Source organism: Salvelinus sp. IW2-2015, linkage group LG2 (assembly GCF_002910315.2).
Source record: "Salvelinus sp. IW2-2015 linkage group LG2, ASM291031v2, whole genome shotgun sequence".
In the NCBI taxonomy this organism is placed as follows: Eukaryota; Metazoa; Chordata; class Actinopteri; order Salmoniformes; family Salmonidae; genus Salvelinus; species Salvelinus sp. IW2-2015.
Genome location: NC_036839.1, coordinates 11,493,162 through 11,511,727, shown reverse-complemented (window position 1 = coordinate 11,511,727; position 18,566 = coordinate 11,493,162). Strand labels below are relative to the sequence as shown.

The window sequence follows — 18,566 nt, the reverse complement described above, 5'->3', positions numbered from 1 at the left end:
CTCAACAAGCCACTGTCCAGTCACAGTGAGATTGTTACCACAGARAAGCCTGCAGCGAATGTTACCAAATCTGTGTCTCAAATGGCACCCTATTCCCTACATAGTCTACTACTTTTGACCTGGGCTCTGGTCTAAAGTAGTGCACTATATAGGGACTATGCTGCCATTTACTATGTAGGGAATTAGGCTGCCATTTGGGAAGCAGCCCAAATATCTTTGAAGTGGAGTAGAAATCCTCATTGTTGGCGGTTATTGAACAGAGGAGGCCTAGCCTGGAGCACTATGCTCCACAGCAGCTATGCAGGTCATAGCTGTAAGTGTACACACGTGTCCCATGCAGCCAAGTGTTGGAGTGCTCTCTCTCTCTCTCTCTCTCTCTCTCTCTCTCTCTCTCTCTCTCTCTCTCTCTCTCTCTGACAAAGGCCCATGGAGAAAGCCTGTCTGAAAAGTGTTCATGAAAAGTGTTCAGTGTTCATGTTATCAAAGAGCCATTTCATCAGTTGACTCCACATGGAGAGGAGGGGCTGTGGGTCACCTCAGTTAAAGGGATATTTCAGGATTTTGGTAAATGAATGCCCTTTATCAACTGTGCTTTCCCAGAGTCAGGTGAACTTTTGGATGCCAAGTCAAATTCTTCGGAACCAACAGTGAAATGCTTACTTACGGGTACTTTGCCAACAATGCAGAGTTTTTTTTTTTATTATAAAAAGTTAAGAGGTAGTATGCTTGCTGTACCCAAAGACTTTCAGTCTTTGTGCTAAGCTAGTTAGCATTGGCTTGCAAACCGACCACTAACTTCCTTCATACTGGACGCAGATACATAAAAATGTTATCTACGAGTTCATCTGACTCTGGGGATGTAGATAAATGGTCTCATTGCCAAAGCCCCGAACTATCCCTTTAAAAGGCCTATTCCTTCAGACTGCCCTTCTTTCTCTCTCCTCCTCTCTCTCCCCCTCTCTCTCTCTCTTTCGGCCCTGTTGTTGACTGTCCCCACAGGGAGAGATTGTGGCTGGGACTATGATATGGCTGTGATACCCCTATGGGCTGCTGAGCTAATCTACTTAATAATATCTAACTACAGGCTTTGTCCACATGATTCTCCACAAGCTCACTTCCCCATAATGAGTCACCTAGCACAGAAGCAACAAGTCGGCAGCAACACAGGCTACGCTATCCCACTCTGCAATTTCCTGTCAATACAGTGCATTCGGGAAGTATTCAGACCCGTTGACTTTTTCCACATTGTCTTACGTTACAGCCTTACTCTAAAATGTATTAAATAAAACAAATCCTCATGAATCTACACACAATACCRCATAATGACAAAGCGAAAACACGTTTATCGAAATTTTAGTATTCAGACCCTTTGCTATGAGACTTAATTGAGCTCAGGTGCATCCTGTTTCCATTGATCATCCTTGAGATGTTTATACAACTTGATTGGAGTCCACCTGTGGTAAATTCAATTGATTGGACATGATTTGGAAAGGCACACACCTGTCTATATAAGGTCCCACAGTTGACAGTGCATGTCAGAGCAAAAACCAAGCCATGAGGTCGAAGGAATTGTCCGTAGAGCTCCGAGACAGGATTGTGTCGAGGCACAGATCTGGGGAAGGGTACCAAAACATTTCTGCAGCATTGAAGGTCCCCAAGAACACAGTGGCCTCCATGATTCTTAAATGGAAGAAGTTTGGAACCACCAAGACTCTTCCTACYGCTGGCCGCCCGGCCAAACTGAGCAATCGAGGGAGAAGGGCCTTGGTCAGGGAGGTGAGCAAGGTCATATAACAAAATATGGAAAAAGTCAAGGGGTCTGAATACTTTCTGAAGGCACTGAATGTGTCCCAAATGGCACCCGGTCTTCAATTGCTCACGGGCGCGAGAAGTGTTATTCTCCCTCTTTTGTTTGCCTCAATAGGATTGACTGGAGCAGCACACATCTCCCTATCTGGCTGATAACAACATCCTGGGTCTTTTCAACAGCATGGACAGACTTGTGTGTTGGTTGACCTGGCCGGCCTTCACAGCACAAACATAACTCCCCTTTCTGCTCAATGGCTTGGCCAAATGTTTCCTTTAGTATCAAGCTATGTTTTATCTCAGTGGATGGATGTTCTCTCTGCTTTTATAGTTAGTAATACTGACGATACCTCAGGATTGTGTTCATTTGGGAGAAAATGAWTTTTTTTGTGTTCTGTTGCTAAATGTTTTGTTATGGTGTACCCTACTGTACTTCGCTTTTGACTGCATGGTGGTGGACTGGGAGGAGTTTGACATACATCATTCAGGAGCTTTTGCACTAGTCACTCTCTGGCGCCAGTCTGGATCTATGTGAGGACCTCTGCTCTCTTTTGGGTCTATGTATCCTTCCACAGAGGAATTTTGTAACAGAGTGCAGAGGCAAATGTCCTCGCCCTGTAGACCAGAGCTAGTCTGGATTCAACAGCACATACAGTTCCTTCAGAAAGTGTTCAACCCCTTGACTCTTTCCACATTTTTTGTTGTGTTTCTGCCTGAATTTTAAATCGATTCAATTGAGATTTGGTCTCACTAATCTACACACGATAGATATCCCATTATGTCAAAMTGGAATTTTGTTTTGATAAATTATTACAAATGAATAAAAAATGAAAAACTMAAATGTCTTGAGGGAATAAGTATTCAACCCCTTTGTTATGGCACACCTAAATAAGTTCAGGAGTAAAAATGTGCTGAACAAATCACATAATAAGTTGCATGGACACACCCTGTGTGCAATAATAGTGGTTCACATGATTTTTGAATGTGYCAAAGAAATGTACTTTTTGTCCTGAATACAAAGCATTATGTTTGGGGCAAACACAGCACATCACTGAGTAGCACTCTATATTTTCAAGCGTGGTGGTGGCTGCATCATGTTATGGGTATGCTTGTCATCGGCAAGGACTAGGGAGTTTTTGGGGATAAAAAAAAACGGAATAGAGCTAAGCACAGGCAAAATCCTAGAAGAAACCCTGGTTCAGTCTGCTTCCCAACAGACACTGGAAGGCAAATTCACCATTCAGCAGGACAGTAACGTAAAACACAAGGCCAAATCTACACTGGAGTTGCTTACCAAGATGACATTGAATGTTCCTGAGTGGTCTAGTTACAGTTTTGACTTAAATTGGCTTTGAAATCTATGGCAAGACTTGAAAATGGCTGTCTAGCAATGATACATTTCTGAGAAATGTCTGAATTTTTCTTCCCCTTTGACATTAGAGTATTTTGTGTAGATTGTTGACAATAAATAACAATTGAAGCCATTTTAATCCGACTTTGTAACGCAATAAKACGTGGAAAAATACTAGTGGGTTGAGTATTTTCCGAAGGCACTGTATGTCTTCAACTTGGTTAAATAGTTAGTAATAGCCTAAACCAGTCCACCTTTTAGCCATTTATGAAGCAAGCTGCAGTTTATTAACATAAAAGTAAGAAAAGCAACTGTCCAGTAAACGATTCCACTATCTTTTTACTGGCTTAAAACAAACATGAGCATCAAATATTTACGGAGAAAAGTGCATAATTATCAGCTAACACACTGGAAATATATCTTGGGAAAAAAAMAACATTTCTCACAGGCCCTGTTTGTAGAAATAATATCAATGGTCAAAAGGAGGTGTGTTGTGTTCTGAAACCGAGGCTTGAAATGAGCTGAACACACACTGTGACTTGCATTCCTATACAGTATTAGGCTACATTGAGTATTGTTGGTATACACATGGCTGCATTTCTACACTGTATTACATTGGGCAATGTTAATAAACAAYTGACTTGTGTACTGTTCACCCTATGCTTTTGGGAAGGTTGGTATTTCTTAGTGGACGTCAGACTGCAAGGGATAACTAAGGGATAGTTAGTACAGAAAGCTAGCACTGTGTATGGACAGAGTCTGTATCCAACACGGCACCTTATTTCCTATGTAGTGCTCTACTTTGGCCAGGGCCCATAGGGCTCTGGTCAAAAGTAGTACACTYTAGGGAATAGGATGCCACTTGGGACGCACACAAAGCCAACGAGAGAGAGCTGGTGTGTGACTCAGAGGCTCATGCTGTATATTTGMGTACTATAAAGGTGTGTGTTTGACAGAATGTTGTCACGGTGMAATTCTGAAGTCTAAAATGCTGTTTGTCTCGTCTCCTTCCAGAGAACTACTCGGTCAGTGGGCCCGAAGGAGCGAAAACCGAGTCGGTGGCCAGCCTGCAGCCCCAGGCATCCCAGAGCTCCATCCATTCAAGCTCTCCGGGACCGAAGCGCTCGGGGAACACCCTGAAGAAGTGGCTGACCAGCCCTGTGCGCCGCCTCAGCCACGGCAGCAGCATCAAGAAGTTACCCAACAAGCACAAGAAGAGGGACGGCCGCAAGAGCATCGACCTGGGGCCGCCCGAGAGCGCCCTGCACGGCGAGAGCGTAGACGAGGTAACGAGTGTCCTGACTCCTCTCCACCAGCATCTCTCTCGCTTTCTTTCTCTCCCTCCCCCATCTCTCTCCTCTCCACAGCATCTCTCGCTCTCTCTTTCCACCTCTCTCGCAGGTCGAGAGCGCAGACGAGGTAACAATCACAGTCTCTTCTGCGTCCTCTTCAGCCTCCTCTCTCTCTTTCCACTCTCTCCATCCAGCGCGTCTCTGTACATACAGTGATTGGTTTCTAAGGGACATGTCCATCACGGTTCTTCAGGGACCGCTTATGGTGGACTTGTGCTTCTTTCAGGCTCTMTTAGTTTTACAAAGTTTTAAGTGAATTGATCGAATTTAGAAGTACAGCTCCGGTAACACCAGTTTAACCCATTGTTATCCAAACCAATGGGATTCTCCTCTAGATCCGACTGCTGAACTTCTCTTGAACCTGTAGGAAAAGGTTCATTACAAGGATTGCTTATCTAAAGCGTTCAAAATCGCTTGACCGTCCCATGTAGGGAGGAGCAGTTTCCCAAGGATACAGTATGAGCTGTTTTCTTATGACATCCTAGCCCAATTACCATGGGACAATTCTACAGGGTGCATAGGTTGGTTTAATCACAAGTCATGAACAATGGGCATCACAGTGTAAATTGGAYCCTTCAAGCAATTTTAGTCAGTGTACTAGTGTATATCTTCCCATTTTAATTTACGGATAGCAGCGCAATGTTGTGCTGTACTATAACKTCTGCTAAATGTTTTAGATGCCTCCCAGAAGGATAGAAAAGTGAGAGAAATGCATAATCACCATATGTTATTAGACAGCTACAGTATAATTTCACAGAACCTTGAAAAGTAGACTCCTTGTTCTCACTCCTAGCGAAGCCCCATGATTTTTAAAAAAGCCTAAAGGAATGGTCACAGAAGTGTCCCACATGATTTGATCTCGCCGATCAGTGGGACTGTGATTAGGGCCTCGTCCCTAATGGCACCCTATTCTCTCTAATTGTGCAGTGCACTATAATAGGGAATAGGGTGCCATTTGGGACGCACCCCCAGGCCTGAAGTGACTTCCTACTGGGTGGCTCCCAGTGTGATTCTGAGACAGAGAGGCACTGTGGTGGAGCAGGGCACCCTAGTGAACCCCGGGACAATGGCCCACATTAACTTCCCCTGCTCCCCCCCTGACTCAACCCTTTCTATCTCTACAGAGGGGCAGAAAGGAGGGCCCCCTGTCCAAGTCCTCCTCTGGAATGCAGAGCGGAGGAGAGGAYGAGCCCGAGGACGACTCTCACACCCCCCTGCCYCCCCCCATGGAGATCATCAAGGACCCTTCGTCCCAAGAGGAGAAGGTATGACACGACACCCTCTCTCTCTGACACCGTAGTACCCCTTCTACCCTAGCTCACTCTGGAGTAACTTCTAGATGCGTCCAAAATGGCACCCTGTTATGCTCTGGTCAAAAGTATTGCACTATGTAGGGAATAGGGTGCCCTTTGGAATGCAACCTTAGCAACAACAAGAAAATATAACAAAAAAATGTAAAAAGGAATATCTTCCCTTCGGTTAATGGACTTGTGTTCAAGCACCTTATTGGTCGCAGAAAATCTGTTATGTCATTCAGCACAGGCTCATAAGACGTGTCCACCTGCAGCACCCTCCCCTCTGCTGTCTATATGTACAGTACAACACTATGCCACAAACTACCAGATGTGTCTACAGCAGAGTCTGTGTCTGCTGTGCCCTGATCAATGTGAGGCATTATGTACACTGGCTTGGTTTACAGCTGGAAGAGCTGCTGCACTGTGTTTGACCTAACTAACACACTGCTGCACTGTTTCACTTTCACTCTCTCACTTGACTCTATATACAAGATCACACCACACTGTCTGTGTCCCGAATGGCATCCTATTCCGTTTGTAGTGCACTGTTTTTGACCAAGGGCCTCTGGTCAAAACTAGTGCACTATAATTTGGGACGCATGCTTTGGCACTAAATTGTCTCTGGCCTACTACTTACTGATGTAGCTCGTGTATAATTCCAATAGCACCTCACATTTCTCCACGAAAGCTTGCCTTTTGTAGCTGCTCAAAGGTCCTGACTAATAACTACCTTTGTCTCCCTGTCCCTGTTCCCTTTCTCCTCCTCCCTGCTACTAACACTCCCTTCCTCCCAAACCGTGCCTTACAGTCCTCCGCATTGCATACTGCGCGTCAGGGCWCRGCCGATGTCCCCAGCGCTGCGGATCTTGTCAGTGCAATAGAAAAGTTGGTCCAAACTAAGATGGTAAGTGCTAAGGTGAATGCAATACAAAATGGCATTGAGCAATTTCTACACTCTTTGCACACTGCTAACAGTCGGTGACAATCTCTTAACCATCTAAACTAACCCTCTGTTTCTCTTGACGTCATCTACTCACTCCAACTTCCGCTTCTCAAAGGCTAACCACTAACCAACCATGTCATGCTGACTGGGAGCCACCATTTTGAGATGCACATCCGATGTTCATGTTATCACGCAGGACAGTTAACACATAGCTTCCTCTCTCAATGTGGTTGATAGAACAGAGGCCGCGTCTCAAATAGCACCCTATTCCCTGTCTAGTGCACTACTTTTGACCAGGGCCCATAGGGCATAGAGAAGAGGGTGCTATTTGGGACTCAGCCTCTCTTGCCACAAACAGATAAGATAAAACAGATTAAGTAGTATGGCGTCAGGTGAAAGATCGTGTGATACGTTTCCGAGTATCTAATGCGCACAGTAGCTTCCTTGTGAATGTTCATAAACTTATTATTTGAAAAAATGTTGACCCCTTTTTCTCCCCAATTTCGTGGTATCCAATTAGTAGTTACAGTCTTGTCTCATCGCTGCAGCTCCKGTACAGACTCGGGAGAGGCAAAGGTTCTCCGAAACACAACCAAGCCGTACTGCTTCTTGACACAATGCCCACTTAACCCGGAAGCCAGCTGCACCAATGTGTCGGAGGAAACACCGTACACCTGGCAACCGTGTCAGTGTGCACTGCGCCCGGCCCGCCACAGGACATCACTGCTGGCCAAACCCTCCCGTAACCCGGACGACGCTGGGTCAATTGTGCGCCGTCCCATGGGTCTCCCGGTCGCCGCCGGCTGCGACAGAGCCTGGACTCGAACCCAGAATCTCTAGTGGCACAGCTAGCACTGCGATGCAGCGCCTTAGACCACTGCACCACTCGGGAGGCCAAATGTTTGTTAATTTGACAATGTTTTGATCAACTCTCTTTCAGCTTTGTGCACGTGGAGCCATTTCCAAAAGAGCACAATWCAATCGAACACTGTTTTTGAGATGCATAGACTTATTATGTAGCTCATTAAAGCAGAGTGATCTCCTCATCAGTTCCCTCTCCCTGAGTCACAGCAGTGGACTGTGTGACTATAACCTCTGACCTCTGAGCCCTGGCTTCATATCCTCTCTCTCTTCTCCCTTGTCAGAATCTGGAGCCAGGTGCCTATCCCAGCTTCACCAATTTGACTCCTCCAGAACAGACCAGCCCAGCCCTGCCCAGGAACCCTGAACTGGAGCAGAAGGCCAAAGCTCTGCGTGGACGCATGTATGACACATGTAGCTAAACCTCTGGCTGACTCCCAATTCCCAAAGTGTGCATTTGCGCACTCCCCATCATGGATTTAACAATGGTGGAAACTCCCTCCAGCCAGTGATTACACCAATGCAATGGTTTTAAGTCCATGAAGGGSAGTGTTCAAGTGCACACTTCGAGAGAAAGTTGGAGAATGTGGCACACAAACTAGGGCCCTTGCCTCTCTTGACACTCCCAAGTTAAAGTCCCTTTGTTTGTAGCATTACTGTATTTAGAGGTGGTTCATTCTGCAGAGAAATGCTGCCTCCTGTGTGTATTCAGGTCACTGAACACACTTGTCCTTGTCCTCAGGTTTGTCCTCAATGAGCTGGTACAGACGGAGAAGGACTATGTCAAGGATTTGGGGATTGTAGTAGAGGTGAGTTGAGCACAATCTCGTTCTAGCAGGGGGCTATTCAGCCTCGAAAGTGTGGAAGGAGCGTGAGAGAGAGGCAACAGTGGTGTCCTAGTAACAGTGGAGAATGTGACCAGTCACTGCTCTAGTTTTAAAAGATAAATCTCCAAGGTATGCGTCCCAAATGGCACCCCATTCRCTATTTAGTGCACTACATTTGACCAGAGCCCTATGGGCCACTATATAGGGATTAGGGTGCTATTTGGAACGTATCCAAGTGTTTGGTGTTGGAATAGCAGCCAGGCTGTGTCCTTGTTGTCGTCCTATTTGCATTGTGTCCTTTGGTAATCATGTCAAAGTCACAGAGAAGCTCTCTGACTTATGACCATATTTATGTGCAGTTCAGAAAACCTCATTTGAGTATGGTTTTGTCTTACATAGTGAGATAAGGGCATAGGGGTTTTCTCACGTCCAGGGCTGTGTCCCAAATGACAACATATTCCCTATATAGTGCACTATAGGCCCTGGTCAAATGTAGTGCACTAATTACGGAATATGGTGCCGTTTGGGATGCAYCCCATGTATTCAACCATATGTAGTWATCCTATTCTCTTTTTCCACCACATGATAGTTTTACACTGCTGATTATTGTCGGACTCTCATGTTTCCCTTGACGAGTCATGTCAAGTCCACGACCTAAATTCGGTCAGATTATCATTTTTTCCCCCCTTGTAGGAGTTCATGAAGAAGATGGAGGAGAAGGGAGTCCCTGAAGATATGAAAGGAAAAGACAAAATGGTTTTTGGGAATATTCACCAGATCTACGACTGGCACAGAGAGTAAGTCATTTTCCAGTCTGCTGATTGTGTCTGTGTGCAAAATGCCACCCTATTCCCTACGTAGTGCACTACTTTTGACCTCAATGTGWATCTGTTGCTATCAATTGATCAAATCACTTTTTGTAAAGGAGAATATTTGTAATTCAATTGAGGGTTCATATAAATTATCATAATATGACATAACATATTTGGTAGTTGAATAACAATTGTGGGAAATCGGATCTAGACTTTAATTTCCTTATTTATTATTATTATCATTAAATATCCTGCCGAAAAGATTTCATGAGTATTGTTAAGCTTTGTCCAATTGCAGGAAATGTGCTTCAAAACAACATTTTGTAAATTTTCCTCAAATTAAACAAAATCAAGCTGGGGATTTTTCAAATGTGAAAAAGGTAGTGTGGGGATAAATGTTGGGAACCCCTGGTAGAAGACCAAACTTAGGCATGTAGTAGAATATACCACTATTTTGGCTTGTCTCATAACCATACACAGTGATTGAGAGAATGTTTCCTCCCACAGTTTTTTTGTCGGTGAGCTGGAGAAATGTCTTGAAGACAACGAGCACCTTCCTGAGCTTTTCATAAAACATGTACGTGACTTGTGTCCCATTTGTTGTCAGGGTGAGATGATGGGTGTTGTAGAACTTCAAGTTAGACACATTTAACAACCATGGGTGACGACCAAAACATTTAACAACCATGGGTGACGACCAAAACATTCAACAACCACGGGTGACGACCAAAACATTCAAGAACCACGGGTGACGACCAAAAACATTTAACAACCATGGGTGACGACCAAAACATTCAACAACCACGGGTGACGACCAAAACATTCAACAACCACGGGTGACGACCAAAACATTCAACAACCACGGGTGACGACCAAAACATTCAACAACCACGGGTGACGACCAAAACATCAACAACCACGGGTGACGACCAAAACATTCAACAACCATGGGTGACGACCAAAACATTTAACAACCATGGTGAGACCAAAACATTTAACAACCATGGGTGACGACCAAAACATTTAACAACCATGGGCGACATACTGAGGTTTAAAAGTATTATTCAGACATTTTCAACCATAGAACTGGAAAATAAATATACTAATACTGTGGCTCCTTTTGAACAGGAGAGGCGACTARACATGTATGTGGTTTACTGCCAGAACAAGCCCAAGTCTGAATTTATCGTCGCTGAGTACGACTCATTTTTCGAGGTGAGCTATACCACACTTCTGAGAATTCTTGAGCAGTCTGAGAACGGCTTTGCATAAAATATARATWTTTTTGCATTATAAATAAGCCAAATCCTATTTGCATCTAATTCTACTTTAGGGCCTACAGCAAGAGATCAGTTCAAGACTGGGCATAAGTGACTTTCTCATAAAGCCAATTCAGAGAATTACCAAGTATCAGCTACTTRTAAAGGTAAGGCTAACATTCTCAACTCCAGCCTACAAGGAACCCTGTAACATGCAAGTCTTAGATATACTCGATTTACACCAAACGTTCCATTATTTTTATTGATGCCCTATTAATTACTTAACTCTTTTTATTTGTATCGTTCTTCAGGACTTCTTGAAGTATAGTTCCAAAGCAGGACTAGATTGCCAAGAGTTGGAGGTAACAGAAACGATTTGCGATTGAAGCTATACAGTATGTGTTGTTTAGGGTTTCCCAAAATACTTGTAGGGAAAAATTCTGAAATCTTCCTGATTCCAGGAAACTTTCAACCAGGATGTCCGGAAAGCTTAGGCTTTTGGGAAAGTTACTGGACATTTGTAACCTTAGTTGTTGTGTTGTGTATCCATCATCATGGCTATATCTACTTCAATGCTCACACCATTCTTAATGTGTTTACAGAAAGCAGTTGGTTTAATGTCCCAGGTCCCCAAGCTGTGCAATGACATGATGAATCTTGGCAGACTACAAGGCTATGAGGTACTGTACATTTCCATGTCCTGTATTTATTTAGCCAGGATATTCCACTCAGTAGCAATTGRCACTGTTTCCCAGGGAGTCAATAAAGGCGTTTACATTAAATAGAAAACAGCGCGATGTGATTTGTTATGTCATACGTGTACAGGAAGTTAGCGCTGTGATTTTAGGTTTGTTTCAATCCATGCCCAGCTTGTGAACAATTAGAAATATGTACTAAGCTGTATTATCTGTTTTATTGGACAAACAGGTCAGGGCTTAGTCTGTTTGTTCCTCCACAGCCATAGTGAAAGTCACTTTGACGACACTCAAGACTAAATGAAATCTCTGACCTCTAAGATAAGCAAGGATTTGCCTTGCCTGCTGTAACAGTAGGGAGATTAAAGCACTGTTTGACAATGGCCTGGGCTACGTCCCAAATGGCACCCTATTCCCTATATAGTGCACTACTTTTGACCAGAGCCCTATATGGGTGCCGTTTGAGACGCAACCCTGGTCTCAGACCAAGTGTCTGCTGTTACCTTTATGACCTGGTGAGGAGAGAAGGGGCTGATGGACCGTGTAATACCCCTGTGTTGACAGACAGACTGGGGGGGGATGGCCGACTCTGCTTTATTCTCCAGCGTTGTTAGACGTCGAGTCAAATCAAATCAAACTTTATTTGTCACATGCGCCGAATACAACAAGTGTAGACCTTACCATGAAATGCTTACTTACAAGCCCTTAACCAACAGTGCAGTTCAAAAAGAGTTAAGGAAATATTTATTAAATAAACTAAAGTAAAAGAATTATGAAAATTAACACAATAAAATAACAATAACGAGGCTATATACAGGGGTACCGAGTCAGTGTTCGGGGGTGCAGGTTGGTTGAGGTAATGTACATGTTGTTAGGGGTAAAGTGACTATGCATAAATAATAAAGAGCGAGTAGCAGCAGTGTACAAAATAAATGGGGGGGGGGGGGGGGGGGCAATGTAAATAGCCCGGTGGCCATTTGATTAATTGTTCAGCAGTCTTATGGCTTGGGGGTAGAGTCATTTAGGAGCCTTTTGGTCCTAGACTTGGCGCTCCGGGGCGCTTGCTGTGTGAGAACAGAGAAAACAGTCTATGACTTGGGTGACTTAAATATTATGGGCTTTCCTCTAACACCACCTATTATATAGGTCCTGGATGGCAGGAAGCTTGACCCCAGTGATGTACTGGGCCGTGCGCACTACCATCTGTAGCGCCTTACGGTCAGATGTTGAGCAGTTAACATACCAGGTGGTGATGCAACCCGTCAGGATGCTCTCGATGGTGCAGCTGTATAACTTTTTGAGGATCTGGGGACCCATGCCAAATCTTTTCAGTCTCCTGAGGGGGAAAATGTGTTGTAGTGCACTCTTCACAACTGTCTTGGTGTGTTTGGACCATGATAGTTTGTTAGTGATGTTGACACCAAGGAACTTGAAACTCTCGACCCGCTCCTCTACAGCCCCGTCAATGTTAATGGGGGCCTGTTCGGCCCGCCTTTTTGGCCCGCCTTTTCCTGTAGTCCACGATCAGCTCCTTTGTCTTGCTCACATTGAGGGAGAGGTTGTTGTCCTGGCACCASATTGCCAGTTCTATGACCTCCTCCCATTAAGCTGTTTCATCGTTGTCGGTGATCAGGCCTACCAGTCATAACTGAACCTGTGCGTGTGTGTGTGTGTGTGTTTGCACGTGTGTGTTCCTGTTCCGTCCCCCAGGGTAAGCTGACCAGCCAGGGTAAGCTGCTGCAGCAGGAAACATTCTTCGTGACAGAGCAGGATACGGGCGTTCTGTCGCGCAGCAAGGAGCGCAGGGTCTTCCTGTTTGAGCAGATCGTCATCTTCAGCGAGCTCCTCCGCAAGGGCTCGTCCACGCCGGGCTACCAGTTCAAGAAGAGCATCAAGGTGAATAACGTCAACCACGACCACAATCAATAAGATCAGGGCCCACATTCACAAAGCGTCTCAGAGTGCTGACCCCACTTATTCATTATGATTAAAAGGCCTAGATCAGTACCTTCTCCTAATAGAGCTGTCCTGAAAACTATTTCCTATTTCCTATTTTTGCGTTGATAATGATTTGTGCATTGATGGGTTAGCATGCTTGTTTCATTGTAACAGGTGAGCTACCTGGGCTTGGAGGAGCATGTGGACAATGACCCGTGTAAGTTTGTGCTGTCGTGTCGAGGGTCGGCTGAGCGCTTCACCCTGCAGGCAGCCAACCTGGACATTAAGCAGGTGTGGGTCCAACATGTCAGCCAGGTCCTTGATGCCCAGAGCAACTTCCTGTCTGGTGAGAGAACYTCCTGTCTGACAAATCAAATCAAAATGTATTTGTCACGTGCACCGAATACAACAGGTGTAGACCTTACAGTGAAATGCTTACTTACAGGCTGTAACCAATAGTGCAAAAAAGGTATTAGGTGAACAATAGGTAGGTAAAGAAATAAAACAACAGTAAAAAGACAGGCTATATACAGTAGCGAGGCTATGAAAGTAGTGAGGCTACATACAGACACCGGTTAGTCAGGCTGATTGATGTAGTATGTACATGAATGTATAGTTAAAATGACTATGCATATATGATGAACAGAGAGTAGCAGCAGCGTAAACAGAGGGGTTGGGGAGGGGGGGGCACACAATGCAAATAGTCCGGGTAGCCATTTGATTACCTGTTCAGGAGTCTTATGGCTTGGGGGTAAAAACTGTTGAGAAGCCTTTTTGTCCTAGACTTGGCACTCCGGTACCGCTTGCCATCAAACACCTCTACTGTCATTAGCCAGCTCTAGGGTTGCAAGATTCTAGTAATTTTTCCAAGATTCCCAGAAGAATTTCAAGAAATCCAAGTAGGAGTATTCCAGAATTCATGCTCATTCACTTCTGATTCAGGTAATCTTCCAACCAAGAATTCTGGAAAACCTGAAAAATTTGGGAAATGTACTTGAATTTTGCAACCCTAGCTTGATCAAAACCTGTTTAATCATAACTACAGCCTCAACACAGAGTAATACTATGTCATTTTCACCTCTATCATGGTCCTCATCTGTCTGACACAGAATACACAGGTATTATGTGGCTTATCTGCCGTTGACTAGTGTGTGTAACAATTGACTATCTCCACAGCCCTGCAGTCTCCTATTGAGTACCAGAAGGAGAAGGGTAGTTCTCACTCCCTCACCAGAAACCCATCGGGCAGCCGGCCCCCTAGTTGCAACAGTAGGCCYCTCTCCTCCTCCTCTGTGGGGGCAGAGAAGCCACCCCTGGCGGGACCGGGGCGGACCCCCACCCCTCTCGAGCTATCTACCTCCAACGGTAGCCCCTGCTTCGACCCCACGAAACACAGCGAAAGCTACGACTCCACCAGGGTGAGTCCAGTCTAGTTAAATCTAGTCCAGACCACATCAGTCCAGATCACTCCAGTCTAGTTCAGTTCTGTCCAATGCCAATTGCCAGGACACACCCAGGTCTTAGCGTTACCCCCCTCCCCCCCTCAGAACTCTAGCACTGCAGAACTAAGGAGGTTGGAACATTGCAGGTGTGAATTCAGGCTATTATTAGTTCTGAAGGCTGGCCTAGTTTTACTGCGTTTCAGCAGGAGACGACGTGTTCAAACTTGCTGACAAGAAGAACTGAAGTCAGAGTTAAGGAACTGACTCGATGTACTGTACTGTATGTGATGACTCAGGCCCTTTTGAAAGGATCGTTATTTGAATGTGTTTACAGGTTTGTATCAGTGCTGTGATTTCCACTGTCATAATATAATCATCTTCCTTCCTGTACCTCCCCACCCCTCCCCATCCTCCCCACCCCAGCAGCACGACGGCGGATGTAATGGCATGTCCTCCACAATGATGGTGACTCAGGACTACAGTGCACTGAAGGAGAATGAGATCTGTGTGATCCAGGGCGAGATGGTGCAGATCATGGCCACCAACCAGCAGAACATGTACCTAGTTTACCGGTCTGCCAACAGCCAGTCTCCTGCAGCCGAGGGCTGGATCCCAGGCCACATCCTGGGACCCCTCACTAAAACGCTCAAAGACAGTGCTGCTGACGCAAGCATCAAGTAAGTGTCCCGTAAGCCCTGCCACCACACCCACGGAGCTGCTCTGATTGGATGAGGTGAAAGTTGTCTGCTCCAATCCCTACCCCCAACCCCCTTAATGGGAACTAACTCGGAAATGTTGGACTACACAGGGGTCATGTTTTCTCCCTTTTTTTGTTGTTAATATATGTAAAAGCTTATTAAATAATTCTCTGAAAAGAGCTAAAGGACTTTAGAGAATCATGGCTTCACGTAGAGAAGACGCACAGAGATAATCTTACATCAATGACTGGTCTGGACTTTTATTTCTGTTTCTAACATCGTTTTTTTCTTTACACGTTTAAAAAAGAAAAAAGGCCTGATGGACTGAGGCCTATTTCTCAAAGTGGAGAAAGTTTGTTATTGTCTATGGCAATMTGTACAGATTGTGTTTTTATTTTATTTTTAGAACTTTTATTTTGTTATTATCAGATATGTTGGCGGTTTACTGTAAACGTTAATTTGGTTTGTTACTGATGCACTCTCTTCAGTACATTCCTGTATGAAGTATTTTGCACTATTTAAGAGAATCCATTATTAATGAAGGCAGGTTGTGCAATATAATGATAGTCACAATGTTAGTCATTGTACTTGTAGTGTAACTAAACATTTTAAATGCATTTTAAATATGTAAAATACAATGTTGACATAAGCATGCATTTGCAAGGCAACAAGTTTAACTTGTTTGCGTAAGAAGAATATCAGTGACATTGTTAATATTGCTAAACTCTGCAGTCCAACTGCACCTTTCTCCGCTGACCATTGCTCTTACAGCATTAGACCTAGATTCCATTCTTATCTCACATTGAGGATAAAATGAATAGTGAAATCAGTTACCAGTTATTTTATAATGTTGATTTTCATTTGTAAAGATCTCTATCTAGTTTAATTGTGGCTTGCCATCCATTTCTTCCCAATGATGGACCGTTTCTAAATCATGGGCTTTATTAAAGTGATCATCATTCTCATGGARATGTCCCGGTGGTGTATAAATACATTGACAAAACACAAACACCACTTCTGGGATCTACATAAAGGAGTGAAGACGTTAGGAGTATTTCAACAGCATTTTATTCACTTTCTATATGATTTGTTTATTTTTACCCGTTTTGTTGACGTAGTCTTATTTWAATTTTGTACTAACCACACCGGTCCTCGACAAAAGTTGGTTGTGTACAAAGCAGCATCATTGAAAATCTCATGACAAAGTAGAGCCATTGAATGGTTGGTCAGARGCAACAAACTATGCTGCTTTGACACAAATTGTCCACTATGGTGTAAGAGAATCAAGGTATGGTAGCGTATGGAGAAGTCACATTTAAAAGCTTGTCCGTCTTGTGTGTCTACATTTATAATATACAGTGATACAAATATGAACATTAGCTTTTTTTTCTTTTTTTTCTGTTACAAAAAAGGTACATTTCTGTCTCTCTTTCTTTCTTTAGCTTTCTCTTGATCTCACTCTTTGATTTTCTTTTCTTTCAATAAAGTTGGCTAGCCCCCACTCAATCCCCCCTGCACCTCCTCTCCCCTCACTGTGAATAAGCCTGGATTTGACTGGTACATTTCTTGGCACAACAGGAAATCTCTTTCATGGAATACCCTGCGCTCGAGAAAGCGGACAGAAAAGGATATCAATGGCAAGGGTGGTGATGCAAAGGTTGAGAATGGACTCCGTAAGCCCAAGGAGATTCTCYGCACCAAGGTCACTGTCGAAGTGAGTAAGCAGGCGAACGGAGATGGAGTTCTATGACCCTGGCTGCCAATCCCTCACCTGTGTGCCGTGATGTTAATAATCTCCCAACACTTAAACATGATAATCTAACTGCACTGTCTGCTCTCACTTTGGTTTGACTCCCCCTTYTGCATGACACTAATGAGTCAAGTGACTTCTTGTCTGTGAATTGTGGTAGTTTTGGTTTTGATTAAGCTAACTTTGGTTTTTGTTCAAATTAACAACTTTTGTTTACATTAATACCACTGTGAAACCACCATTTTGATAACATATGTCCTGGAACCCATGAAGCTATCTCCTAAATGAAAGTCCTCATTCCAGAGTATGGGTTTAGCATGACGGTATTTGTAAGCTGTTCACTTGGCTGTTAAATTGAAACACACTGAAACTGGATCTCACTATACAGTGAATCATCACTCTACACACAATACCCCATAAGGACAAAGCGAAAAACTGTTTTTTTGAAATCTTTGCAAATGTATATAAAAAAAACATACCTTCAGTATTCAGACCCTTTGCTATGGGACTCGAAATTGAGCTCAGGTGCATCCTGTTTCCATTGATCATCCTTGAGATGTTTCTACGACTTGATTGGTAAATTCAATTGATTGGACATGATTTGGAAAGGCACACACCTGTCTATATACTGTAAGGTCCACGTTGACAGTGCATGTCAGAGCAAAAACAAGCCATGAGGTCGAAGGAATTGTCGTAGAGCTTCGAGACAGGATTGTGTAGGCACAGATCTGGGGAAGGGACCAAAACATGTTTGCAGCATTGAAGGTCCCCAAGAAACACAGTGGCATCCATCATTCTTAAATGGAAGAAGTTTGGAACCACCAGACTCTTCCTACAGCTGGCTGAACGGTCAAACTGAGCAATCGGGGGAGAAGGGCCTTGGTCAGGGAGGTGACCATAAACCAGATGGTCACTCTGACAGACTAGAGTTTCTCTGTGGAGATGGTTGTCCGTCTGGAAGGTTCTCCCATCTCTGCAGCTCTCCACCAATCAGGCCTTTATGGTAGAGTGGCCAGACGGAGTCCACTCTTCAGTAAAAGGCACATGACAACACTTGGAGTTTGCCAAAAGGCACCTAAAGGACTCAGACCATGAGAAACAAGATTCTTTAGTCTGATGAAACCAAGATTGAACTCTTTGGCCTGAATGCCAAACATCATGTCTGGAAGAAACCTGGCACCATCCCTACGGTGAAGCATGGTGGTGGCAGCATCATGCTGTGGGGATGTTTTTCAGCAGCAGGGACTGGGAGACTAGTCAGGATCGAGGGAAAGATGAACGGAGCAAAGTACAGAGAGTCCTTGATGAAAACCTGCTCAAGAGCGTCAGGACCTCAGACTGGAGGCGAAGGTTCACCTTCCAACAGGACAACGACCCTAAGCACACATCCAAGATAACCAGGAGTGGCTTCAGGACAAGTCTCTGAATGTCCTTTAGTGGCCAGCCAGAGCCCAGACTTAAACGCCGATCGAACATCTCTGGATAGACCTGAAAAAAGCTGTGCAGCGACGCTCCCAATCCAACCTGACAGAGATTT

At 44.3% G+C, this 18,566-nt stretch overlaps 1 protein-coding gene across 1 annotated transcript in view; it reads left to right on the top strand.

The window, feature by feature from the left end:
* LOC111974350 (kalirin-like) overlaps window positions 1-18,566 on the top strand; it is a 334,940-nt gene that overhangs the window by 287,395 nt on the left and 28,979 nt on the right. The window contains 15 exon segments of the mRNA XM_070447056.1: window positions 4,172-4,443; window positions 5,634-5,774; window positions 7,893-8,011; window positions 8,351-8,417; window positions 9,129-9,232; window positions 9,755-9,824; window positions 10,376-10,462; window positions 10,581-10,673; window positions 10,818-10,868; window positions 11,109-11,186; window positions 12,912-13,097; window positions 13,314-13,485; window positions 14,316-14,557; window positions 15,005-15,258; window positions 16,858-16,993. Coding sequence (XP_070303157.1) covers window positions 4,172-4,443; window positions 5,634-5,774; window positions 7,893-8,011; window positions 8,351-8,417; window positions 9,129-9,232; window positions 9,755-9,824; window positions 10,376-10,462; window positions 10,581-10,673; window positions 10,818-10,868; window positions 11,109-11,186; window positions 12,912-13,097; window positions 13,314-13,485; window positions 14,316-14,557; window positions 15,005-15,258; window positions 16,858-16,993 — 2,072 coding nt within the window.